The sequence below is a fragment of the Recurvomyces mirabilis genome (assembly GCF_035927965.1).
Source record: "Recurvomyces mirabilis strain CCFEE 5264 chromosome Unknown scaffold_2, whole genome shotgun sequence".
Taxonomy (NCBI): domain Eukaryota; kingdom Fungi; phylum Ascomycota; class Dothideomycetes; order Mycosphaerellales; family Teratosphaeriaceae; genus Recurvomyces; species Recurvomyces mirabilis.
The window spans coordinates 340,539-365,823 of NW_027041936.1; the positions used below are offsets into that span (position 1 = coordinate 340,539).

At 53.1% G+C, this 25,285-nt stretch overlaps 8 protein-coding genes across 8 annotated transcripts; 4 read left to right on the forward strand and 4 right to left on the reverse strand.

Annotated features, from left to right (window-relative positions):
* Window positions 1–42: 42 nt before the first annotated feature.
* Window positions 43–1,829, reverse strand: LTS14_000865 (uncharacterized protein; the record flags this gene model as incomplete). The annotated part of the gene is made up of 4 exons (XM_064833574.1): window positions 43–444; window positions 506–1,175; window positions 1,224–1,502; window positions 1,561–1,829. The coding sequence occupies 4 exons, from the start codon at window positions 1,827–1,829 to the stop codon at window positions 43–45; spliced, it is 1,620 nt and encodes a 539-aa protein (XP_064698535.1).
* Window positions 1,830–3,275: 1,446 nt separating this feature from the next.
* On the forward strand, window positions 3,276–4,481 carry LTS14_000866 (uncharacterized protein; the record flags this gene model as incomplete). The annotated part of the gene is made up of 2 exons (XM_064833575.1): window positions 3,276–3,839; window positions 3,906–4,481. 2 exons carry the CDS (start codon window positions 3,276–3,278, stop codon window positions 4,479–4,481), a joined length of 1,140 nt encoding a protein of 379 aa, XP_064698536.1.
* Window positions 4,482–4,763: 282 nt separating this feature from the next.
* On the reverse strand, window positions 4,764–6,474 carry LTS14_000867 (uncharacterized protein; the record flags this gene model as incomplete). The annotated part of the gene is made up of 4 exons (XM_064833576.1): window positions 4,764–5,365; window positions 5,419–6,128; window positions 6,178–6,213; window positions 6,266–6,474. The coding sequence occupies 4 exons, from the start codon at window positions 6,472–6,474 to the stop codon at window positions 4,764–4,766; spliced, it is 1,557 nt and encodes a 518-aa protein (XP_064698537.1).
* A 2,841-nt stretch (window positions 6,475–9,315) lies between these two features.
* On the forward strand, window positions 9,316–11,832 carry LTS14_000868 (uncharacterized protein; the record flags this gene model as incomplete). The annotated part of the gene is made up of 1 exon (XM_064833577.1): window positions 9,316–11,832. One exon carries the CDS (start codon window positions 9,316–9,318, stop codon window positions 11,830–11,832), a length of 2,517 nt encoding a protein of 838 aa, XP_064698538.1.
* Window positions 11,833–15,632: 3,800 nt separating this feature from the next.
* BNI4 (bud neck involved protein) lies at window positions 15,633–17,818 on the forward strand (the record flags this gene model as incomplete). Its single annotated transcript, XM_064833578.1, has 2 exons — window positions 15,633–17,717; window positions 17,771–17,818. The coding sequence occupies 2 exons, from the start codon at window positions 15,633–15,635 to the stop codon at window positions 17,816–17,818; spliced, it is 2,133 nt and encodes a 710-aa protein (XP_064698539.1).
* Window positions 17,819–18,767: 949 nt separating this feature from the next.
* LTS14_000870 (uncharacterized protein) lies at window positions 18,768–19,160 on the forward strand (the record flags this gene model as incomplete). Its single annotated transcript, XM_064833579.1, has 2 exons — window positions 18,768–19,006; window positions 19,070–19,160. 2 exons carry the CDS (start codon window positions 18,768–18,770, stop codon window positions 19,158–19,160), a joined length of 330 nt encoding a protein of 109 aa, XP_064698540.1.
* Window positions 19,161–19,784: 624 nt separating this feature from the next.
* On the reverse strand, window positions 19,785–21,083 carry LTS14_000871 (uncharacterized protein; the record flags this gene model as incomplete). Its single annotated transcript, XM_064833580.1, has 2 exons — window positions 19,785–20,152; window positions 20,204–21,083. The coding sequence occupies 2 exons, from the start codon at window positions 21,081–21,083 to the stop codon at window positions 19,785–19,787; spliced, it is 1,248 nt and encodes a 415-aa protein (XP_064698541.1).
* Window positions 21,084–23,808: 2,725 nt separating this feature from the next.
* Window positions 23,809–25,013, reverse strand: ADO1 (adenosine kinase; the record flags this gene model as incomplete). Its single annotated transcript, XM_064833581.1, has 4 exons — window positions 23,809–23,848; window positions 23,899–24,341; window positions 24,406–24,892; window positions 24,946–25,013. The coding sequence occupies 4 exons, from the start codon at window positions 25,011–25,013 to the stop codon at window positions 23,809–23,811; spliced, it is 1,038 nt and encodes a 345-aa protein (XP_064698542.1).
* Between the last annotated feature and the right edge of the window lie 272 nt (window positions 25,014–25,285).

Consider the following 25,285-nt stretch of genomic DNA (forward strand, 5'->3'; position numbering starts at 1 on the left):
AACAAATACACGTACATCTGCGTTCTTATGATGCTTCTAATTCTACCGCCAGACCTTCCGCACCACTGACTTATGGAAGTGGAGCTGCTGCTCAAGTTCATGTCGTCCAGCATGTCCTGCACCAGTCTGCAGCTCTGCTTTGATTGCTTGATCTCGATCCATTTCATGTACAGCAGCGTCGCCATCTGCTTCTGCGGCGCCTACGACGGCATGATCTTTTGGCATCTCTACCGGATCCTTGTCGCCGGACTCTTCACCACGCACCTGGGTCTGACCACTCAGATTACTTCGCTGCTTCGCCAAACATAGCGTCACCATTATTGCAAAGTAGACGACAAAGATGGCCACCACCACGATCCCAGCCAGGACACCAGACGCTAAATGCGGGTTCTTCTTATCCAGCTTCGTGCTCGTTTCGATGGGTAGCAGAATAGCAACGAGATCCTGTGCACCCCGGGATAGCTTGTCGTATGGTGAATGTGCCTCGTTCGTAATCCACAATCACATATGCTTCCTGCAGAAAAGTTCTGCCAAGCGTGTATTGCGTGGCATTCTGCGCACGCTTCAGCGGGAAATAACGAGTGGGCGTGTCGAATATTGGCTGAGTGAGGTTGAGATCGAAAGCTGAGTATGGCAGATTTACACTGATCGAGCTGTAAGCACCCTCCTCTGCTCCCGGTTGTGCAAGGCTGAATGTGAACACTGGATCCTGCGCCAGTAGAGCGTCATGGACGCTTTCATTGATGAGATAATACTGAATAGTGTCATTCCAAATGAGCTTGAAAGCCGACTCGAAGGCTTCACATGCACTGATCGGCAACCATAGCTCGGAGACCATGGAGTCGATGAAAATATCAATCCTCTGGGCAAGCAGCGGCGAGCTTCCAGTAGTATCGTAGGTGATTGCAGTCAGACTCACGAGAAGATCTCGGGAAATATCACTTTCGAACGAGAACATTGAGTCGTCATGGTTTGGCACGAATCTCGTCGTGTCGAACCCGCCAAGCGTCACGCTACCGAACACTGGTGGCTGTTTATAGCTTGCACCGGCTGTATAAGCCCTTGAGCAGGATGGGATCAGCGACTGGTTGCGGAGTGTACTCAGCATACTTGGTATCGGATCATCCAGGTCTGTGAAGTTGAACGGCAAAGGGCTGAGCCCAAGACTGCCCAGCCTACGGGATACATCAACACCAATATTGACATCGGCAGAAACCACCTACCAGAAGTCGTTCGTGGCAAGACCTGCAATCATCGTCGAAGATACCGAAGGCAGGCCTGAGCCGAGGGGTCCAAGACCCAGGTCGTCGAAGCCGTAGTAGGCAATACCACCGAGACCAAGCACACTTTCCTCGTAGGTGCTGAGCTGAAAGAGGCTACCATTTGCCAGTCGCTGCGTTGACCAAGTAGAGGAAGTGTTGCTGGCGAAGCTATAGCCTCGGTCGTCATCGCAGTCCATAAGGGTTGCATTCGCCTGAGTATATCCCTGCAGGATCACAACCCTGGACCCCATCAGGTTCGAAACGCTACTGTATCATGGTCACGCCCCAAATGACTCACCAGGTTGTGCTGCAAGCCGATGCGGACGTGCCAGGCAGAAGACGAATAGGTTGTCCTGGAATCCCAACTTGGATCTGGAAAGTCGACCAGCGGCCATCATTCCCATCCCTATTACCAACGTGTGATAAGTCTTTGGTCGTTTGTGGAAGTGTCTTAGATCGTAAGTCACCAAGCTGGCTCGGTGCAATACTCAGAGGCTTCACGACGGCCTGAACAGCACGGATCTGGGAAAGGACGACCAGATTGCTGGACCACACAAATGTCAGCATTATGCGTCGCAGGCAACTTGCGTGGGCGTCGAAAGATGTAGATTGAATCGTCTTCGTTGATAATTGGAGTGCAAAGAACTGTGCCCGTGTGACAACACCAGGCTTGACACCACGTTGAACAGAAGCTGCGCCGTTCGTACACGCAGCGCCCTCCTGTGTATGAAACCTACCGATATCGTGACGCGGCTCCTCGCATGAACCACCTCAGAGCTGTGTTATCGGAAGTGCCACACCTGTTCACACCGGTACAAGAAACAATACCGAAAATGAGTGGCTCCGCGTCAATGTGGTTACACCGATAATAATCCAGAACAGTCAATGGTCGTAAGGTGGAGTGGTTTGACAGTGACGCTGTTGTCGTCGAAGACAAATGTCCTCTGCATGGTTCCAGTCAGTGGGCAGCATTTCCCCATTTTCATCTCAATCCGCTTGTCGCTCATTTTGGAATCAAGGCGTGCTCCCTGCTACTGCAGTCCACCCGCACTTCCAGTAGGAATCTCGGCCTCGCTTTCGTCTTTCTCCAGTCCTGTGCTGCTCAATGTTAGAAAAGCCATGGACCATCCTAACCACACCTTGAGCTAATCAATGCTACACACTTTACCTCATTCGCAATACCCAATACACCAGGGGCTCAAGACAATGTCGTCACCTTCGGCTGGGTATACACGACGCCGTCGCAGCCGCAGTCATCCTCATCATTTTCACATACCCGTGGTCCTTATGCGCCCGCCTACAGCTATACCTGGAAATATATCACTCCCTCCACCATTGGCACCCTGTTGATCACGGTCAACATTGCCAAGAACGAGACCATATCTTCCACAGTGTTTCACACCAACTTCCGGGAAAATGGCAATCTGACAGTCCTGACTCGTACCGACGTCAACGACGCAAGCACAGTGACCGGAGTGGTGGGAACTATACTGTGTATGCTCACATGTCTGGGAGCCAATCATCCGTGCCCACGCTAATACATATGCTGCAGTAGTTATCCAACGCCAGTCTTCGACATAGCCACAGACTTCACCTGGCATGCAGTACAAGCACAAACCGGCACATGGGAACTTGCTGCATGAACACCACAACCCACTCGATCACACCTCCACACGCCACTTTCCGACCAACACTTACCACAGTTTCGAGGGATCCCAGAGGGTGGCTCTACTCTCTCACGGGCTACAAATTGCTGAGCTCCGCAGATCTACTCGGACCTCAGGACCTCACGAGTCTCTGGGAAGGCGGTAACCTCAGAATACCGTATGTAGCGCGTCTGTATACCTGGCGTGGCGAAGGCTATGCAGCAGATGAGGGCAGTCGAATTGGCTTTGTGACTTCTGTCCCGAACATCCTTGCGCCCTCAATCACCACGATCTTAAGCGCAGGCATGGGGAGTAGCACGACGGCACCCGCCTTTACTGGACAAGCTTCGCCCCCGCCCGCCCTGCCATGTCGGTCACCATGATCACCTCGTCGAGCACATCTCGGATCATTGACTCAAATTCGCCAGTTCCTCCAGTGGTGTCAGTGGCCTCCACATCATGCGTCTCAAGTGCTGTAGGAGGTCTCTCCAGCGCCACGAGCACAATACGTCCCACGACCACGACCATAAGTCCTACCACGTCACAAATACAGCAAAAGTCGAGTGGCAAGCAAGAACTCTCATCGATAATTGCACTACCACTAGTAACGTCTACATTGTTACCATCTTCTCTAGGATTGGCATCTCCTGCGGCGGCTTCAACCATCACAACGACGAGAACAACGGATGATGGTCTTGCAGCGCCCGCGCTTTCGATATTACTCTCTGCCGAGACTCCGGCTACGGCTACAGCTAAGACTCAATCACATTTTATCGTAGGCACCCATACCGTGACTGCCGGCGCTCAAGAATTTACTGTTTTTGGGACGGTCGTCAGCGACGCATCATCTGCCACGGAACTTATCATCGGCTCGTCGACCATTCTGCCACTCCAGACGAGTCCTTCAGCTGATCTTCTCCTAACGCTGAAAGTAGGCTCATTGACGATCTCCGCTGACAGCCAGTGCGATTCCATAATCGCGGATCAAACTCTACAGCCAGGCGGCCCGGCGATCACTCTATCAGACACGCTCATCGGTCTCGCCACATCTACCACAAAGCTCGTGGTGGGCTCATCGACTATACCGCTTTTCCCAAGACCCGAGAGAACGACAATACCAGATATTACCCTAGGCTCAACCGTCCTCACCCCTGACAGCGACTCCGTCTACACCCTCGGATCGCAAATACTAAGTCCCGGTGGCCCAGCGATCACGGTCTCCGGTACGGAATACACTCTAGCCACCGATGGCGGTGAGCTCCTCGTAGGCTCAAGCACTGAAGTTCTGACTACGACCGGCACGGGAGTGTACGTCTGGAGCAATATCGGGGCTTCCAGCATTTCCAGTGGCACTCTAGTATCACCGGCGAGTACAACCACCACTTCGGCCTCTCAGTCCAGATCAGGGGTTCTGTGCCAGCAACAGCGAGAGTACGTCTCCAGCCGGCATAATTGCATCCAGTGCAGCATTCGTCACCTCAAGTATACGCCGTGTCTTGAGCTCCTGCTTCCTCCTTCTCGTCATGGTTCCGTTCGCTCCTTAGCTTCACGTCGTGGCAACGGCAACGTTTAAAATTATACTAGCCGGACTGTTGGGATTTCTCGCTACGATGATGATGAGTCAATTGACAGACTGGAACTGATTGCCACGATTCAGAGCATGGAAAGTGTTCATGTCATACCCCTTGTGGCGTCTACTTAGGTCATTGGTATCATGCTACGCTATGATGATAAGGAGGTCTTAGTCTCACACACGCTTCAGCCACCATGGCACTTATCGCACTCATAGCCTGCTCCAGGTATTTGCTTCCAGGCCTTTCGTTCTACCTCCCTCTGTCGTTTCGGATTCCCCACTCTAGCACACAGCATGCGTCTTCCCATGCTTGCCCTGAAGCGAATGCTTCTCATCCGAGAAATGGTCATTCGTATTCTTGTTCTTCGCATTCTTGGAATGATGGTTCTTCATATGCTCCTGATACGGCTCAATAAGGTTGTGCTCGTCCAACTTGCAAAGCTCCTTGTATGCCAGCCCGATATCCGTGATCAAAGCGTCGCAACGTGAGCGACTGAAGTCTTCGCGGACGACCACACGCATCATCTTCAGCTTGCCAGCGTGAGGAGCCATGGTATAAGCCGGAACAACCCATCCGCGCTCGCGAAGCTGATGAGCAATGGCGAATTCGTCGAATTTGTGGTTGTGCTTGGGGTTGAGGCGGAAGGCTACGAGAGGGAGACCACGGCCGCGGGTTTGGGACATGAGTTCGAAGCCCATCTGCTCGACGCTGTGGGCGAGGTAGTCTGAAGTGCGGGTGAGGTTGAACATGATGCTGCGGTAGCCCTTTTTGCCGAGGCGGATGAGCTGGTAGTATTGGCCAATGACTTGGGAGGCGCCGCGGGAGAAGTTGAGGGTGAAAGAGGCTTGGTCGGCGCCGAGGTAGTTGATGTTGAAGATGAGTTCTAGGGAAGATGTGTCAGCAGTGGACTCTGATGGTGAATGCAGAAGTGCTCACCCTTTGGCAGGAATTCAGGGTCACGCCACACGACCCAACCGACACCAGGGTAGACGAGACCGTACTTGTGGCCAGAGACATTGATGGAGACGACCTTCTCGAGCCTGAAGTCCCACTCAAGACCAGGGTTGACGAACGGAGCAACGAAGCCACCGGAAGCAGCGTCGACATGGATTGGGCAGTCGATGTTGCGCTCGACGAGCAAGTCGTTGATCTTCTTGGTGTCCTCATACTCGCCGGTGTAGGTTGTACCAAGGATTGAACAGATACCAATCGTGTTCTCATCGACCAAGTCAACCGCCTGCTGCGGGTCTATCACATAGCGGCCTTCCTCACAGAAGACGTACTTCTCCTCGACGTCGAAGTAACGAGCAGCCTTCTCCCAGCACACCTGCACAGCCGAGTTCATGATTATGTTGGGCTTGCTGGCGTCCTTGCCCTCGGCACGACGCTTGTTTTGCCAGCGCTTCTTCATGGCCAGAGTGCCCAACATGATGGCCTCGGAGGAGCCGATGGTGCTGGTACCCATGATCTGGGCATTCTCGTCATGGACCGGGGCGTTGAAGAGGCGGGCGATCATGGAGACACAGCGGTTCTGGATGTCAGCGCTGACTGGGTACTCCTCGTAGTCGATGAAGTTCTTGGAAAATGCTTCGACCATGAGCTTTTCGGCCTCGTCTTCCATGTAGGTGGTGACGAAGGACGCCAAGCTGCGGAATGTCAGTCCAATCGATATTCTCTTCATAAGGCACGGCTTACTTGAGCGTAGGAGTGCCATCGAGAGTCAGGTCGTCCCTGTTTACATTGTCAGCTGCTTTCCAAAACAGTCCGTTTGATTTCTACATACTTGATCATGCGGTAAGCAACCTCCCTCGGCATCTCATCCTCAGGCATCTCATGCTTGGGCAAATCCATTGCGGCGTAGCGTGAGCCATAGACACTAGCTGTGACCTCATCCTGGCCAGGAGCACCAAGATCAAGACCGTCAATGTCAGGCAGCGTCTTGTTCTTCTCTTCAATTTCTTTGGTCGTGGCGACCTTGCCGAGATGCACCATCTTTGCGGTGTTTGTGCTAGTAGATTGGGGGAAGATGGATGTTTGGTAGACGGTGAAGCTGCTCTCAATGGATGCAGCTGTTTGAGGGCAGATTGATTAGAGGTTGAGGTTGTATGAGTACTCAGACTCAAGGCTGAAGAACTTGAGGTGGGTGTGAGAGAGTGAAAGGTAGTGCGAGAGACTGAAGGGTAAGATGGAATATCTCAATTCCCCGCTTGTAAATAAAAGCAAGGCACCCTGCCGTCTTTCAAGCAAGCTCCATGCACCAAACTGCCACCGTCGCCCGTCCCATACTTTCCTTACATTGGTCTAGCCAGGCACATCCAATAGCAAGCTTCGCGCCACGAGGCGCTGCCACGATCAAGCTCTTGGACAAAGCAGGAGCAAAGGACATCGCACGTTTCAAGCTCCTCCATCCTAGTATTTACGATCCAATAGCGGGGTAGCTCGGACGTCATGACGGGCGGTTGCAGGCGGCTGGCCGAGAGCTTCTTCACCGCCTTGGCGATGAAGCCAAATTTGGTTCGCGAAGCTTGCGCACAGAGGATAAATCAGGGTACAGTATAATAACATACTGATATCCTTCACTCATATCATCTAGTCTGTCCACCGTAGTGCATCTAGCGAGAGCGGTCGCAATGAGGACCGCCTGTCCGCACACTTTGGTTGAGTCTCTCCCATATCCCATCGCGATATGTCACGTCCATGTCTATGCTGGCGATGTTGATCGTGGTGCTATACTATGGATGAGAGGTGAACTTGTTGGCACGGAAGGGCCGAAGAGCAGCGTCGCTATACGTCTGGCAATAAGCTCGCGGTACAGCGACTCAGTGCAGCTTGATGGCCCGACCTGGGAGGACTCACGGAAAGCATACATCCTGCTGAACCGCAAATGATTGGTTGCTGCTCATCTGCGTCTTCAGAGAGCCGGCACGCTCGTCACATACGAAGCATTGTATGGTACTGTCTTGGTATGCAGTATCGGAATCCGTCTGTATTGTGTTCCCAGTGAGGAGGTACTTTCGGATCCGAATACGTAGCTCCACAGGCGAAGGTAGGAGAGGTGAGTTAACCCCGTTCTTCTTGCGTATCTGTATCATGATTAGCTACATGTTATTACGACCGACAAGAGCAGATCTTCACAGTACTTGCATCGCAGAGTGCACTCCTACCGACACCCGTGTTGTAACGGCTCGCTTGTCTGCAATGGCTAAGATCATCTCAGAGGTCTCGAGACGCAGATCGCTTGGAAGCTTTCGGACTTCATGGGCTATGCGAAATATGCAGCCGAAGTCGACAAGATGCGGTTGGATCACGCAACTTTCAAGACACGTGCCATTCACTTCAAGACCTCAAGCACGTCTTCCTCAGCTTTTGGCGAATCCAGATCGCCCTCTCTGCTTGCCAAAGGTGATGCTCCTTGGCACCATCTTCAGTGAAGACATGGAATCCACAAGATCGTCCACATTGCTCGTCTGTGTCGCAGTAGTACTATCATTTGATTTCTCTTTCTTCACCGTTGCCTGCACCTTCATCGCTGACACATCTGGCATCACTTCACCTGTGGAAGTAGCCTCCGTGCTAGTGCTCTTCTCTGTAACAGACGATCCACTCCTTTCCCTACTACTCTTTCTATGACCCTGTGCATCAATGCCAGGCCTGAGCATACTCCTCTTCCCATCCACCCCACTATTAACGATGAAGAAGTCGTAGTTCCGAGGATAATTGTGTTTATCCACTAAATGACTTCTTCGCTTCCTCCAATCCATACAGATCTTCTCACAGTCCTCGACGAAGCAGGTATACGTCTTTTCTCCGGCGTCCCTTTTGGTGGCTGTGATCGGGTCGTGGTTTTCTGCTATGTGCAAGTCGAGGAAATGCTCTGTTGGGAAGTTCTTGTGACAATCGCGGCAGCGATGTGTATGAGCTTGATTGTAATGCGACTCATACTCCTCATATGTCCCGAAGCTCAAAGGTTTGTGTGGTGGTAGGAGGCAACGCATAGCGGCTGGTTGTCCTTCTTGGGGCTCGAGGGATGCGTACTTGAGTGCATGAGACGGAAGCTCGATACCTCCTGCTGGAGAAGCAGAGCTGTCTGGTGAGGAGACGGCCTCGTGCCGTTCACGTTTCGCCATGTCGGTGTGCGATGAGCTGTACCTGCAGCACTACTGCTCCTCGTAATGGCGCGTGTTGTCCTGCAGCTAGAGGGAAGCGTGGAGAATGTTGTTAAGCTCACCTTGGCGGATGCTGTGTTTACTAACGGATTACCTCTCCCGTTACCACGTTGAGCAAAACGTGCCCTTCACGAGGTACGCCGACACTCTGATCACACTTGCAAAAAGCATGATGCATGATAGCCGCATCGCCTTGCTCGAACAGAGTCAATCGTGCGTTCTCGGACGGCAGCTCGATTCACATCCGAGCCGAACGCCTCAAGCCATCAGCCACAAGCCACGAACTCGAACCTCCCACCTCCTCCCCACAAGCATCGTGTATTAGTAGCAGCAACACTCACCTGGCCACTACTCTTCTCCGAGAAGTGTCTTCACTCGCACGCTTACGCTCACCAAAAATAGTCTGTACCTCCTGATTCACGATTACTGCTAGCGACAAACGACTCTGTTGCCGACTATATATCTTCCCTCCGCCGCTGACGAGCCAAATGGATCGCATCGGCAACTGTGCCCGCGCAAGACAGACATCCTTCACTTAACCGCCAAGACGACCGAGCGGTCACTTGCGCGGGAGCACACCACAATTACCACACCGACAACGATATCGATACCCACAAGTGCGGCGCCTCCTTATGCGCCGCCTGAACACGACCGTGGAAGCAGAAGCATGGAAGAGGTTCTCGCCAATGAGCGAGCAGCCGAACAACATGCTCTCACCCTTGTGAAGAACAAGGACCAGCCGATCGCGGACACCCTGAGCGCTTTCAACGAGTACCGCCAGTGTGCCCTAGCTGCTACCTTCGCCGACTTTGCTCATGCTGAGGAGCATCAAGTCCGGCTGTGGCAAGCTCACACCGACGGGCGCCGCTACTTCAGAAAGCCGTTGAGTGAGCTGAGGAAGCAAGGCGCGGGTCGTGCAGTTGAGGCCAGACAGCTCGCAAAGCTGTACAAGGAGTGGATCAAGGCTAGCACACACTTCTACCGCGAATATGTCCTCCAGCTCAGCACCACTTTTGGTGGAATTCCGGAGCTTGAGGCTGTGGCGCACAAGGTGAAGTCTGACCACGCGGGCGAAAGCTCGCGTGTTCACCTCTCGCCTGAGGAGCACAAACTCGTCCTTACCGCTTGCCACCAGGTCTTGATCTACCTCGGTGATCTTGCTCGGTATCGTGCTACGGATCAGCTCGACAGCAAGCAAGAATGGGGTCCAGCTATTGGATTCTACGACCTCGCGCACATTTTACTGCCGACCTCTGGTCATGGTCAGCACCAGCAAGCTGTTGTGGCGCTTGAACGTCGCGCTCACTTGGCTGCGCTGTACCATCTGTATCGCTCAGTGCTTGCTGATGATCCTCATCCAGCCGCAGTCAACAATCTCAAGCTTGAATTCGGTAAAGTCAACGCTGCCTGGGACAAGCAGGAATTGATCCCAAAGCTCGCACCAAATGATCCCGAGGCACCCAAGCATAACCTCACTGGTTGGTTCGTGCGTATGCACAGCGTGTGTGCCAAAGGCGAGGTCTTTAGCTCCCATGCTGAGCTCGAGCGGGAGGTGTTGAGCCAATTCTCTGCCATCATCAGGAAGGACAGCAACATATTTGAAAGTACTGTCATGCGCATGGTCATGATCAACCTTGCCGCGCAGTATCACGCAGGCCTACTCTTTCAAGGCAAGTCGGACTTAACAAGATTCTCGAGCGAATTAAGGCTGACACGGGCAATAGAGAAGCAAGGCAACAGCTCTGAGAAAGAGCAACAAGCATTCTTCTACTTCTTTCGCCTCAATATCAAGACTTATACGATTTTACTTCAAGCATTTCACGACAACGTGCAAGCGCTTCCGAAAGGCGTTGCGGAGGACGATGAATTATCTTTAAAATTGACGCCATGTACCCGTCGCCTGCTACCAGTCTTGCGTCTGTACAGCTCTTGGCTTAGCTGCAATCTGCACCTTGTGGCTGGCCTCGGTGCTGATGCTTTCCTGGGCGATTCTATCGACAATCTGTGGACGACATATGCTCGCGCGGTTGATGTCTTAGCCAACGAGGACATCTTCGGTATCTGGGCTCTGGACGAGTACGGGACAGCTTATATGTTTGAGGAGGATGTTGATACGATTGCGTTTAGTCCTCTTCAGAATAGTCAACAGACTGTCTGGAGGAACTGGAAGGCCGGCTCTGGTGCGCTGAAACCAAAATTCTCAGATGCTGGCGTTGAGCGCATGCCACAAGACGAGGAGATGCTGGCACGTGTGAAAGGTCTGCTCGAGGATGGATCGAAGCTGGCGCATGAGGCCGAGGAGGCGCCCATCGGAATCGTAGGCGATCGCATCTATTATGGCCAAGCTCTCACGACTGCCATCGCCGCTGCGGAGGAAGCCAAAAACCGACCGCCAGAGCCACCACGACCGAAGCCAGTGCAGAAGCCACTAAGCTATGCCGCCGCTGCGAAGAGTGGTCGTAGTGTTACGAAACCGACCGCCAATGGTGTGTCAAACGCCAATAACCGCGCTCGTCAGGCACAAGTGACGCGCATGGTAGACAATCTTGTCGATGAGGACGAAGACAACAACCCAGTAACGCCGCCTCAGCAACATATTGCGCACCCGGCTGTTATCACTAATGGCGAAGTACCCTACAGCGTTGGACCATATGCAGCTCACGCCGACTTCGCGAACGTGACGAGCTACCAGCCTAAGGCGAGAAGCCCATCGATCATGCTGCCACCACAGCCGAATCTCGTCCCGACTCCGCCACAACCACGCACGCCGAAAGCGTCGCTCACAGCAAATTCCACGGAACGCATGCAGTCCATCTCTCGACTCTGGAACGACTCCATGGCATCACCCACCTCGACCTTCCCATCTGGACTACCTACCGGTACCCTCGCCTCTCCTGCAGATATTCACCCACGATATCCACCACGCGGCCACTCTCGTGTTAACTCTGTGAATAGTGTTCGCAGTCGTACTTCGCAGGGGATGGCTGATCCGTGGTCGACCCTCGAGTACGGGCAGACGAGTAACGGCGAAGGTGCCGTGCAGCCTGTTAATGGATATACGAATTTCAGCGCTTCGGGTGTTACGAGCCCCTTGTTGTTTGGTGCTGGAGGTGGGATCTGGAGTACCGGCCAGGGCGGCAATGGGCCTAGGAATACGAGTCCGAATAGTGGGCATGGTGGCTGAAGGATGCCGGGGTTATGGACATACAGACGAGACGGTTTTCCCTGCCAGGTCATGGAGAGGCACACATATGAGCTCCAACTGGAGCGTGATCGGTAAGGTCGACAAGACTTGCTTTCGCTCGACTAAGACATTCGAAATGTTTTGTGGATGATGAGCCAAGTTCGGACTCAGAGTTGAAGCTCACGTGGCGTGGACGAGGTAGCAAGACAGTGTGGCAGAGCGGAAGGGGAGACTATTGGATGGACGGCGAAGGATATGATGAAGGATATGGTGGTGGAGGCTTCAAATTGTGATATTGTGTTTGTACTTACTGCGCTGGTTCGTATGCGATCGCTTCTTCTGTTTCCAGTAAAAATACTCTGCTATGCTATGCTGGCCGCGGAAGCGGCTATGTCGGAGATTCGAGATATTCAAAAGTTCGCAGCTGTACTACTTGATTGAAAGGCAATGCTGTTGTACGATGTCCTTACATTCTCCAGGATTTGTTCCTAGAGCTCAACAGACAGTGATCGTGTCGTAGAAGCGTGATCGTGTTTCAGCGTCCACAGTCTCACAGCCTGCAGATTGGCATCGTGGCAGGAAAACATGGCAGAGGTCTTCTTCTTGTCATATGAACCGGCACATTTGATCAATCAATGACCTCCTAATGGCATGGCGGCAGTAAGTACTGAGTAGCGTAGAGTGTACGTCTAGCAACCGGACTAAATTCATAGGCATAGTAGAGCTTAAAGGTGCATGCAGCAAAGAGGAAGCATTCACCTCTATCCTACCCAAACCCTAACCCTTGAGGACGTCCGTGCTCCATACATCCCATTCTGCATAAGATCAATGTCGAGACCCCATGCTTGATAAGACACAATGGGACGCGGAAGAAATACCGTCCCGTGAGCATGTGGTCAGCGCAGGCACCCCTCGATAAGGCAAAAGCGTTTCCCTGCGTAAAAGATAGAGTGAAGTCCGCTATATCAACAGCCCTGAACCTTGACTGCTCAGACTTCTGCAGACCTGTAGTGCACGACCAGTTCATCCGATTCGTCACGTAGACGATGGCGGATGATCAGCAATATTCCTGCACTCTAGCGAGCAGCGCCAACCTGCGGAGAAACAATCTACAGAATCTCGTGCTCGAACTTATCCCGATAACAGAGGAATGGAGGGTCGAAGCGGTCTGCTGGGTTTTGCATTAGCGCCGTGCGGACGGTATGAAGCAGTTGCCTCAAAACGGTGTCGAGTACAGGAACTGAGCATGCAGAACATTAGCCACGACAGTAGTTCACTGCTTGCTTGCTTGATGCTGCACTGAAGACCCACAACTAATCACGAAGTCCACACAAGCATCGAGCCAATCCACCGGCTCATCATACAAGCTGCGATACGGTGGCCGCATCTCATCGAGCGCTGCGAGCGATTATGCACGGCGTACCGTCTTGGCGGACAGAGAGGCAAGATCCGAAGGATGAAGTCGAGTCGAGATTCTGCAAGCTCGTGAGCCATGGAGGGGTCCTGCGCCAGAGTGGGTCGTCTGATTGGTGGTGCATGCGATGCACCTGCAGATCTACCAAGGCAGAGGGGTGGAGATCTTGGGTCAGATACGGTAGCTGTGAGCACTTGGAAAAAATTGTTGAGCCGGCTGAGATCACATCGTCTTCGATGCGCACTGTACCTTGCTTCGCTCGGGCGTCGCAGGTGAGTGGAGCGGCGGCGAGGTCAGTATGATGATATACTTTCCGTCCGTTGCTGGAGACATCCAGATCGTGAGCGGGAGATCGGACAGCGTATAGTGAACTTCTCGATTAGTGCTAGCCCTTTGGATGAACGCGCAATTGCGTGGGGAGAACTAGAGAGAAAGCGTGGCGATTGATCCCTGCAGCGGCTTTTTCCCACTGCTGATGATGACAGACGTGCCGGCTCTAGGCGCGTTCCATTCGCTGCACTCGAAAGCCATTAGGCAGGCGCGTGTTAAGGACTCAAGACATAATTGAGAATCCCGTGGTTACGATGTGCATGGTCTGAGGGCTTGAGCCAGTATTGTGCATTGATCGAGCGCTTTGGACGACTCCACCAGTTTGCGGAGGACGTTGAGAGATTATGTTAATTCCGATCAAGGTTTGTTGCAACGTTCAGATGGATTACCAAGGGGGACGGTACTGCAACAGCTTGATTGAAATGTATGATTGCATAGGAAAGATGGAAATGCTCGAGCTGATGATGAGGGAGATGCAAGACAAGGCAAGGCTATTTCGGTGTTTCACGACGCGGGAGAGCTGCATTGCATTGGGAAAGCTTCACCATCGGGAAAAAGGTGTGAGCGGGACCCGTTCAGCAGTTATCATTTCCAGGCCTCTTCGCCGCCGTACGCGCGAAGGTCAACCATTGTATAAGGAAGCGGAAGCTTTCGGCGTGCAGGACGCTGTAGGCAGAAGATTGACAAGTGCTGACAAGCTGAAACAATACCAAGCAACGCGGCCCTTCGTAATGATGGAGAATTGGAGGTACTGAGGCATCATGCCGAACGAATGAGCTGGCATCGGGGTGGGAAGGTCGAAGCCCGAGTGTGCATATGAGACAGAACAGCTTATTTTTTCCGTGGGTGCTTCGTGACTGCCATTGCGTGGTCCCGGAGCAGCTGCTCGTGTCTTTCGAAATCGCAGCATCGTACAGAGGCAAGACAGGCAGGGGAGTGGCTGTTACGCGGACGGTAGCGACGGCGAGAGCAATATGTAGATACTGTAGGCCTGTAGCCGCAATTGATTTGGAGGCGTGGACTGGTCAGTGCAGGGCAGATGGTGCTCGATGCGGGAGTGATCCACAGCACTAAGAGCGTTAGCGGACAACAACTGGCTCGCCCGTCCCCTCGAAGGCGCCATCTTTTGTGGCAGAGACCAGCATCCATCTTCGGCGTGCAGATGTGTGCGTGAGGAGAGCATCCAACACCGCTGCTGTCTGTCCATCGAGCCTTTCTTTGCCTTCTTGAATACAGTGACTCCATCTTCGTTTGCTTTTGTCCACCCAGACAATTCGGATATTCTAGCACCGGCGTTCGTGTTGCGGGCGAGACAGACAGTGTTTTCTGACGCGTGCTGCCGAGAGCATTCTTCGCTTCGAAGCCCCCTAGCGGATCAGCAACCTCGACGCCAACATTCACCACTCCTCCTCCCTTCACCCAGCATTCACCAATCTCATCCATTGACGACCTGCCACGACTCACGATACACGCTTGGCATAGCAAGAGCAGTGCTACACACATAATATTATCGTCTCCATGACTGCGTGAGACCTGCTCAGTCCGCTTCGGCAGGACGCACTTTCCATCACCAGCACCAGGCTGAGGTACGCCTGATCAGGTACGTTTGGCATTGCACTGCACTGCACTGCACGCTCGAGATCCTACACGCATTGAGAAGGAGGCATCAAGTGGTCTATCTTGCACACACATTCACTACCGTCTCCACGCATTGATGGGCAAACATGTCTCGAACTACCACTTTCGGCTCCATCAGCATCAGGGGCCCTCAACTTCACATCTAGCACTGCAGCACCACCGCAACAATCGTCTCGAACCCACACACTCCTTTCGTGTCCCTTCCCAGCAGCGTGTCCGCCTCACGCCGCCATCACGATTTCACTGTACTGACTACCGGCCGGTCACAGACATACTTATCTCCCACGCCACCTCACGACTTGTCCAACGTTCCTGTGTCCATTGATATTCGACCACCACCCAATCTCCATCAGCCACGACGGCGGACCCGATGGCGGAGGTGTTGCCACCGCTCATGCAGAACTCCAACTCCATCACCATGCTCCACTCTCGCCCTTCCTCCTCCGATGCCTTTCAAGCACAGCCACAGCAATACCCGCAACCGTCACGGCCCGCACAGCAACCTCGGAGCGTATATGGCGGACAGAATGGCAGCTATAGGGGAGCATCGGCTGCTCCAGTCCAGCCGTATGCTTTCCAGAATACACCACATTTACGAGAGAACAGCCGGACGACTTCTACACCAGCCGGGCTACATAACGGTCTTCGGCAAGCGACGCATGCTCCGTCACCATCTACATCGTCCTCGGATGCTTCCTCCGTGCCGTCGGGGAAGGACGATTCAGTGATGGGCTCGCGGCCGGGATCAGTTATCAACCTTTCTCCACAACTACCGGATCTGTCATTCACACCCTTTGACCAAACAGTGAAGTCTTCGCCAGACCGATACCGACGTCCAGCTCAGAAACGAATGGACTCGAGCAGCGCCTCCATCAAGACAACGCAGCAAGGCTCGGCTGCTCCATCAGGCTCAGGCATGGGTGCTGTCAATCACCTTTATCAACCTGCTCCTCCAGTACAGAGGCAAGAGAGTGTGGACGACACCGCTGTGTCGAAGAAAGAGTCAGAGCTTGCCAAGCGGTATAGGAGACGAAGTTTGAACACACTGGACACCCAGGCACTCAACCCACCACAGGCTGGTGCTGGCGCTCAAAGGCCAATGTCGGGCCACAGCACAAGCGCGACATCTACGCCAACCACTATCCGACCCGTGTCGTTCCAGAGTCAGATATCCAGTGATGATGGCCTCACCAAATCCACTAACGCTTCACAAACCTCATTGAGCAAGGTCGAGCCGGTAAAGGATGGCTTCAAGGATGTCAATAAATCCGCAGCACCTCACAAGAATCTCGCAGTACCGCCACGAGGTTCGTCAGACGCTAGCAAGCGGCTAGGTGCACCGTCACCGCTGTCCAAGCAAGCTCCGGAGCAAGAGCGGCAGCAAGCACCCGTCATGCCTAGATCGTATGCTTCTGTAGCTCAATCCGCCGTTGCTTCGCCGGCACCTAGTGCTGCGGCCGCTCAACTGGCTGCTGTGTCAGACAAGGATCTCAACAAAGGCATGAAGTCACGGTTACGACGTGCGCTATCGTTCGGCAGTGCGCAGGAGCTTCGACGAGCAGCTGGCGAGAACAGCCAAGCTGCTTCAACTGCTCAGCAGGTCAGAGCACAGCACCAACAAAAAGTCGAGACAGAGCTGGAACTGGATGCGGAGCAACAGGAGATCGCGAGACGGCAGGAGGCTGCTGGGATTGGTGCTGGCATCTATTCTGGACAAGGTGGCTTCTCAGGCTCTACGGACAACTTGTCCATCTCGTCTACAGCATCCTCTGCCTCCATGATGTTGAGGAAGATGGGTCGTGGTGCCAAGAAGAGTGCTAGAAGCATCAAGGGCTTGTTTAGACCCAAGTCCGTGGTCGGTGTACCAGCCGCTGATGGTCCGGTCAACATGGGTGCCGGGTCGATCACACAACCAAGCGTGGCACAGGTATCCATGGTCACAGTGGAGGCCGAACGGCACAAGGTCAACGTCAATGCCGAAGCGTCGGAGAAGGCTGGCGGTGGCACAGGATACCCTAAGCTGGAACGCAACTCGATTGATACTGGCAGTGTGACGCTGGTACCTGAGCGAGGATCTGCTGATGGCTCGGACTCGCGACGAAGCATTGTTGGTAGCGACAAAGATCGCACTGAGGCCCTGACGGCCATCAAGAAGAGTATCTTGAAGCGTTCCGGCACAGGCTCACCTAACGGCTCACCCGCTGTGATACCTCAGATCGTTGAGAGTCCGTCGAACAGCCTGCCCGGCACACCCCGAGATGGACCTCAAGGTCGAAGCTCTTCCCTCAATGGCGACTACTTCAGCCCACGGCTGGCTATGACGAAGAGCATGCCAGCTACACCCAACGGCACCTCACGTAACATCTCCTTCAGCCCACGGATTCAGTTTCACGATGTCTGGTCTAGCACCGAGTACGACCGTCGTGGCGAGATTGCCACTTGCAACCGCTTGACGCCCATGCTTGCTCAGCAGATCAAAGAGGAGTTGAATACGTTCAAGATGGTATATCATCCTTAAAACTGTTCACTGCATTGCATCTACTAACACATCCACAGGAAATGGAAGTCCACGAGCAAAGCAAACCGCACACGCACTTTTTCTAATGACATATTACACCACTACTACTATCTCGAGGGGAGAGCGACTACGAGTACGACCATCTGCAGGAATCGAACTGCGAGATTCAGCATTATATTTGGCAAGCGGGGTCGTCATACCTTTCTGGGCGGGTCTTCCTGGCCTGAGAAGGCGTTCATAAGGCGTTCTCGAAAGTCCACATTGGGAGGGAACTGCTTTTCTTAATCGTCGGGAACTGGATTAGCGTTTGCATATTGCTGCTGGAGACTACTATTGAGATGCAAGAGAGAGTGGGCATTGGCATAGGCGTAGTCTGCGGTTCGACTGGCTGAGGTCTCTGCTTTTTTCTTCACTTTGAGAGGAAGATTGAGTGGCTGCCTTGATTGCTTGAGTATTGGCTATCGAGGAAGTACCATTTCAGCGTGCTTGCAGTGCTGTGTCAGGCGCCTTGCTGGATGGAGAGGCTGGCGCGGCATGGTTTTCTGTAGGGAGGCAGCTTGTGTGAATAATTCGAGATCTCCTTCCATGTCTGTACTACCTCATGGCATATTGTTGGCTTCACAGAGTGCTTGATGGTTCTTGTGTCGATGACGGCAGATTGCCGGATGGTTTGCGTAACAATGCACGGCATTAGACTTGCTGGTATGCATTGACTGCATTCAGTGGTTCATGCCGTGCTCTGCAGTCAACGGCGCCTGCCTTTGTTTCACGACAGCATATAATAGCTCAGCTCATAAAGACTGGCGCGATTTGTGGAGTTCAGGTCTGGTTTGACGCATATTTAGTCTGGGGTGGCAAAAGTGTAATCGGGAGGACCGCGGCTTGAGAGCAGTCTAGCTCGATTCGACGGCTTGAGCGACGTCAAGACTGAGAGGTTGGTCACGAGCCGCAAATCTTCCACCACATACTTTTAGTGTCAGAGAAACCTGTATTATTGTAAACCAACTATTTGAGGCAAGATAGAATTTCCAAAGCATGGCAGCTTTACTCATCGCAGCAGGGATTGCGCTCGTGGAGAAGGTCGACCAGAAACGGCAGGCACGCAAGGATAAGAAACTGCAAGATGAGTTGAGATACAAGGAGTTGCAGCATGAGACTATGGCTCGAAGTAAAGGGGGCGAGATGCAGCGCAGAGACTCGGAGTCGGACTCGGAAGACGAAGGTGCACGTCGCATTCGGCGAGACAGAAAGACTGAGGTTTTATCGCCACCATCGTATGAACAAGCTACTGGAAGGCGGTGACAAGGCCAAATGGGTGTGAATGAGGTGCATCACAGGTCTGAGATGATGGTACAGACTATAGGCATAGGAGTCGTTCGCACAGACGTGCATGGGTACAACGGCGCGGGCGCGGTCCAGGAGACATGAGAGCGACGTTAGGAAGGCACGACATTGCAAGGAGTTCAAACCGGCGTCGAGGGGCCACGAGCGACACCGGCGCAGATGGTGTCGGCTTGTTAGGGTGTATCCCTTCGTTGTAAGGACGTCGTCCAGATGCGATACGTGAGAGCACAGCGAGCAGAGTAAGAGGAGTTCGATTGCTGCGGATTTGAAGCGTACATGCTGGCGTCCGGCATGCATGTGCATCGCGACCCCTGTATTCGTACAAAATTCTACTTTTCATGAGCGCCATTACTAAATCACAATTCCGCATTAGCTATAGCATGTTCGCCAGCGGACATGCTCCCTTGTTGTACAGATATATTGCAAATGCTTTTGTGCATATCAGCCACCCAATCCCTGAAACGCCGGGCTAGTCGTGCAGGTCATGCAAGCCATCAGAAGCCACATCAACCATTAGTGTCATTGCTTGCCGTAGAATAGTAGCGCCTCATGCGCCATGTATTATTGCCCGTTGATCGGACGGTATATTTCATCTAGACTTGAAACCTTTCGTGCAATCGGAGGTTGCTAGAGTGGTGGTTCTTTTCGTTGCAGGCCAAGTCCCTTTTCTGGTAAGCGTTGGTCGTCTGTCTTTGCTCCTGCAGAACCTTATCTCGCTCTCGACGCCCCTGCCGCGGACGATTCTGCCTGCCGTGCTTCGCCTGGCCCTTCGATCGTCTCCAGGAGCGCAAGACACCGCAGTATTAGATTGACTATCTCCTCCTCTGCTACGCCCATTTGGTAGTCCACTAGACCGTGCCTCTCAACACTGTCGCAAAGTCTTATAAGCTCCCGCGATAAATGATCGAGAGACTGATGACTCATTATTGACTGTGGATTCCGGTAGGCTTGTTGTGTACATGCGATCTCTTCCGTCATATCCAGTTGTCTCTGCAGAGTCACCAGCCAGGCTCGATTAAACTCGTCCCATAGCCGTATGCGTTCGTCATGCAATGCCTCGTCGTCTCGAGTTAGACCTGTGATACACTTGTCAGAGCTGCCAAGCACTACACGATAGTCGCACTTACCCAAGGCTTCGCAGTTGCCGAGAAGATATTGCGATATGTGCAGTAAGTGCTGCCCAATATCGCCCAAGCTACCTTCCTGTGCCAGAGTGAAAACAGTTCGGACACGCGACTGATAATCATTGAAACCTTGGTCGACAGCTTGAGCTTCCTGCCTTTGTGGCTGTGCATATTGTTGAGCTTGTTGCTGATGCTGCTGCTGCTGCTGTTGTTGCTGCTGATAGGAAGCGTATGCAGCGGATTGGGCTGGGTCCATCATGCTCCCTGGATATGCCGTGGGTAACGAAGATACAGGCTGCGGGTATGCTGCTGTTTGATACTGCGAGGCCATCTGTTGAGCCGCAAGGTCGGGCGCAGGTGCGCTAGTCGATCCTGCAGGTGCTGCAAGGTAATACTGATTACTTTGTGGAACGCCAAATTGGGAGCCAAGTGTCTCGGATGGCGCAGCCGGTCTTTGTCTGAATTGCGGGACCTGTTCATACACAGATCCTGCTGGCTGCTGCTGGTTTTGCGGCGCCGCCATGCCATACATAAGATTAGGGCCATAGGACTGGTATTGTGGTGTTTGTGCTTGCCGCTGTGAAACCTGTGTCTGAGGACTTTGCGCATAGGTCTGGACAGAAGGGGATGCGCCATACGGTGCGCCCTGCTGGAAGCCATACATCTGCTGGCCATCACTGCTGAGCCTCGCCGATGTCGTTGACGCAGTAGGTGACTGCTGCATGAAGGATTGCTGCCGAAAGCGTTCGTTGGCTGTCGGTGTGCCGTACTGGGTCTGAAGCTGCCCGCTCGCGTGCTGCTGCTGCTGCTGCTGTTGTTGTTGCTGCTGCAATGCATAGGGATTGGTCGCATACTGTCGTTGTGACGGATCATGCTGATCCATCACAGGGAAATGTTTCCAGAGCGCGATGCCGAGTGGGTCGCTACCCGTGTCCTGCGCCAATGGCGAGATAGGCGGAGTTGCATATATTGTCGCCAGCTTCTCGGTCGGTGGCTTAGAATGAGAGGACCCTTTCGATTAAGCAGGTCAGAGCGATGGGAAGTCTTGCGGAGCGCGAAGCATGCGATGTCACAATCGAGTCGATTGATGCGCTGATGATAGCTTCTGGCTGTGTGGTGAAGGGATGTGTATATGCGTGCACGCGTAGATAACAAATGCTCGTAGAGCCCTAGAGATGACAGTGAGATCCAGTAATGCTCGAGTCCAGTAACGCAAGATGCCGCCCAATGTATAGCCGAAAGGTCGCTCGCAAAGTCGAATGAAAGTCTCTAGGCCTGTGCCGAGTGAATGTCGAAACGAATGTATGTGCACTTGCGGCCGAAATGAAGAATCAGACGTCGAGGCACTGAACAGACTGTGCTCGGAGTCGACATGCAAAGTGGGATGGCAAGTCGTGAGGCAGGATCAAGGTGGGGTCGAGGTTCAAACCTTCTCCGACTTGATGCGTGCCGGCGACGGGAGACCGCATGGGCCTCCTAATGATGCCGAGATGAGAGACCTTGCGCGGGATCAGAAACGCAAGGCGTGAAAGTAAGAATTGGTAAGGATGACGACGGGGCAGGTGGTGTTACATGAAGGGGACATGCTGTAATTCGAGGGTAGAGTAAGGCTGGTCGGGCAGGAAAGGAAGAAGTGAGGCTCCAACGCTGGTGGATTGAAGACGCCATCTGAGCCACGAGACAGGTTGACACGCGACAAGAATAATTAGACCGGAGGCGAACATCTCCAGCTACTGTAGGAAGGACCGCAGGATCGGCCAAGTTGCGAGAGCCCAATGGGTCTGACCGCGAAGAGGGTCGGCGAGGCGTAAGCGCTCTACGGCACATGATTGGTTGCCAAACTTCTGGTGCTGCATGAAAACGGGCTGCGAGGCATCCGTCGCTTCGTCTGAAGCAAAATTTAGATGTCGATGGAGATGTCATCGCATTCTGGACGGGGACAGGGCTGCGGTGTCGCATAAGCAGGAGGTCAACCTGCCTCCTCGGGACTGACCAGGAAGGAATCGCTGTGACCAAACAGTTGCGAGAGTTCGCTAGCGTGCCATTCCATCTGAACCTGAAGCAGAGCCTACATGTGAACTTTCAGCTTCAGCTTCAGCTCAACGGGTGAGAATCATGCCCAGTCGGCCGTCGCGCCGTTGTGGCTGTTCTAGTGGTGGCGGTGATGTCGCGTCTGAGACACTCGACAGAGTCATGTACTCGAAGGGATCGGTGTCGGGGATAACGAGGTCGACAATCAAGCTGACATCTTTGTCAACATGGTTCGCAACAGTTCACGCGTGCATCTGGACTAAGGCACCCCGTGGCTGTAGATTGGTACCTGCATTAACGCGTCTGCAAGCCATCACCACCCCTGACTTATGCGGCATACGCGGGAGTAATAGAATTTCGACATCTTCAAAAGTGACAATATGCGTTCTGTAAGGTCGCAGAACACGCCTGAATTGCATGGGGGCCGAGCTCGTCAGCTCGCACGGCACGAGTCCAAGGCGTGAAGCATCGCGCCCATCGATGCCCAGAATTATTCTACGAGGACCAACACACGGCACCTCCAGCGGTTCTCGGACATATCGCCGAACGCGGCCTGGAAGCCCAAAAGTCTCCATTTAACGTCCAAGTCTGCACAACTTACACAAGCAATCGCGACGAAATCTAATACAGAGGTGCAACCACGCCTGAGCATTGCAAGATGACCTTGTTACGCATAGAACGCGACTGACGTCTTCAAGCAGCGATCAGATCTTCAGCACAGCGCCGTTTCAACCGTTGGGCAATTCCGTAAGAACCAGGATCAGCCAAAGCATGTTTCACGACTAATCGGGTCTACACTAGAGTATACTGAGTAGTATGGCCGAGCAAGTCCACCAAAGTTACTACCGAGATGGGTACTTCGTACCGTCTTCCGCATCGTCTGAGGCGCAGACTCCAATGCTTTTGCTTCAGCCCAATGATAGCGAGGAATCTCGAACACGTTCGACGCAATGCAAAACAGCTTTTCTGTACAGTGTACACGTCCAAGCAATAACACACCAGTGGCCGTTGCCGCTAAAGTTCCGAATACTCGTCTGACATTCTCCGTAAAACCAGGAGTATGCCAGTAGACCGTGATGCGTGCGTTGCGGCGTAAGACAACCCAAACATCAAGGCGGACTGGCGGGCTCACCATCGACCAACTCCCGGGCAAGCGATCCTGGCCGAAAACAATAACGGTCCTTCTCGAAGGTCAGATGGAAGATGTCGAGTCATGCTACGTACAGTATCACAATGTCGTTGGTTCGAAGGCTATTACACGAATCGGCACCTCGGCCTTGTCGCATGAGCGCCTCGCTGGCACAGGCGCAAGAACGCGCTCAAGATGTTGTTTGACCATTTAGGACATGGCACATCGTCGCCCAACAATCAGAATACAAGGCCCAAGAAGATGGAAGCCTGGGTGTCGCGAAACAGTATGCTTTGCTAAGCTGCATGCACCTTGTTCTATATGAGAGCATCTTCTACATTGCGTCGTGGAGGACGCCTTGGGTATCAATCTCTATGCTCGTGCTTACGGTTGTTGAAACACCGGAAAATGCAGAACGCCTATGCGCTCATGGCTTCGCCGTATACCTTTACGAGGACGCCGAGTAGGTCTTGGCTGGAAATGGATATCTGGAATCATATCAGCGATCATATAATTTGACTTCAAGTCTGATACGTACGAAGGACCGAGTTCACGCAGACTTTGGGCAGCGAGCCACTGTCCCATGTCCACGCAAGTCTCAAGCTTCTCGCCCTTGGCGACACCCGCGAAGAAGCCTCCGGCAAAAGCGTCACCTGCACCAGTCGTGTCGACAATCTCCTTGCCATCAATCTTGTGCACTGGGAAAGTCTTGACCTCGTCCTCGCCTTGGATTGCAATGATGGTAGGGTCTGTGCCTTGGGTGACGATGGCAACTCGCTTGCGTTTGTTATTTTTCTTGGGCAAGTTGGCCATGTGCTTCGCGATGCTCGCGATGTCGTGTGTGTTCAGGTCGTGCGAGTCAGCATAGGTCGTCGCTTCGGTCTCATTACCGACCACGTAATCCCAGTATGGTGCTGTCTGGTCGAGAGGATCCTTAAAAAACTGCGGGATGAATGGCGCCGAAAGCGAAAGGAAAAAGGGCTAGCAGAATCAGTACCAAAACTCAACCAGGACCAACGACCCCTTTCGCAATCTGTGGACATACCTTGTTCTCCTTATTTGCCTCCTCAGCCAAGGCCATGACAGCTTCCACGCACACGGTCAAGTGGTATCCACCAACATAATACGCCTTGCTCTTCTCCACTACATCCCAATTCTCCTTCAAGTGCTCAATCTTGTAGCAGTTGGCTGCCGCAAGATCGGTACACATGCTGCGGTTATGTCCCGTGATGACCACACCACATCTGCCCGTCCCAACTTTCTCGTCATATCGGTACTTGACAGCCAGACCAGCCTTCTTGTTCGCCTCGAGCAGGATATCGGCATATTTGTCCTTGCCTACGCAGCCGATGTAGATGACGGAGTTCGGTGGGAGCATGTATTGTGCTCCCCTTGCCGTGTTCTGTGCAGCACCGCCAGCGATGAGCTTAGCATCTCTCTTTAGTAGCTCTTCGTAGATGCCCATGTGCTTCTCCTCGGCCAGGATAGCATCGTTGGCCTTCAAGCCATATTTCTCCAAGAAGGCATCGTCGCTGGTTGTTGATGTCAGTGAAGTGGGCACTGATGCTCGATAAGATTGACTTACCAGCTTGCCTGGATGTCCAACAAGGGATTCTCCAAGCAGAGAAGTTCGTATGTGCCAGAGGAAGACATATTATTCGATTTTTGTAAAGTTGTTGTTTTGGTAGAAACATTGAGAGCATGTGCCATTAGGAAAAATGTTGGAGGGGCATCGAAATCACCGATATCGCGGGGTCCAATGTGATCTCATCGGGAGTAAGTGTTGTTCATGTGCCGACTTCATCATATAATGCGAGAGTGAAGGAGAGCATCGTCTGGTCCATGATTATTCTCATATGGTATAGGTAGTCCTAGGGTATGAAACGCCAGGGAAAATGCCATCCTCACACAATGCCTCGCTCGAT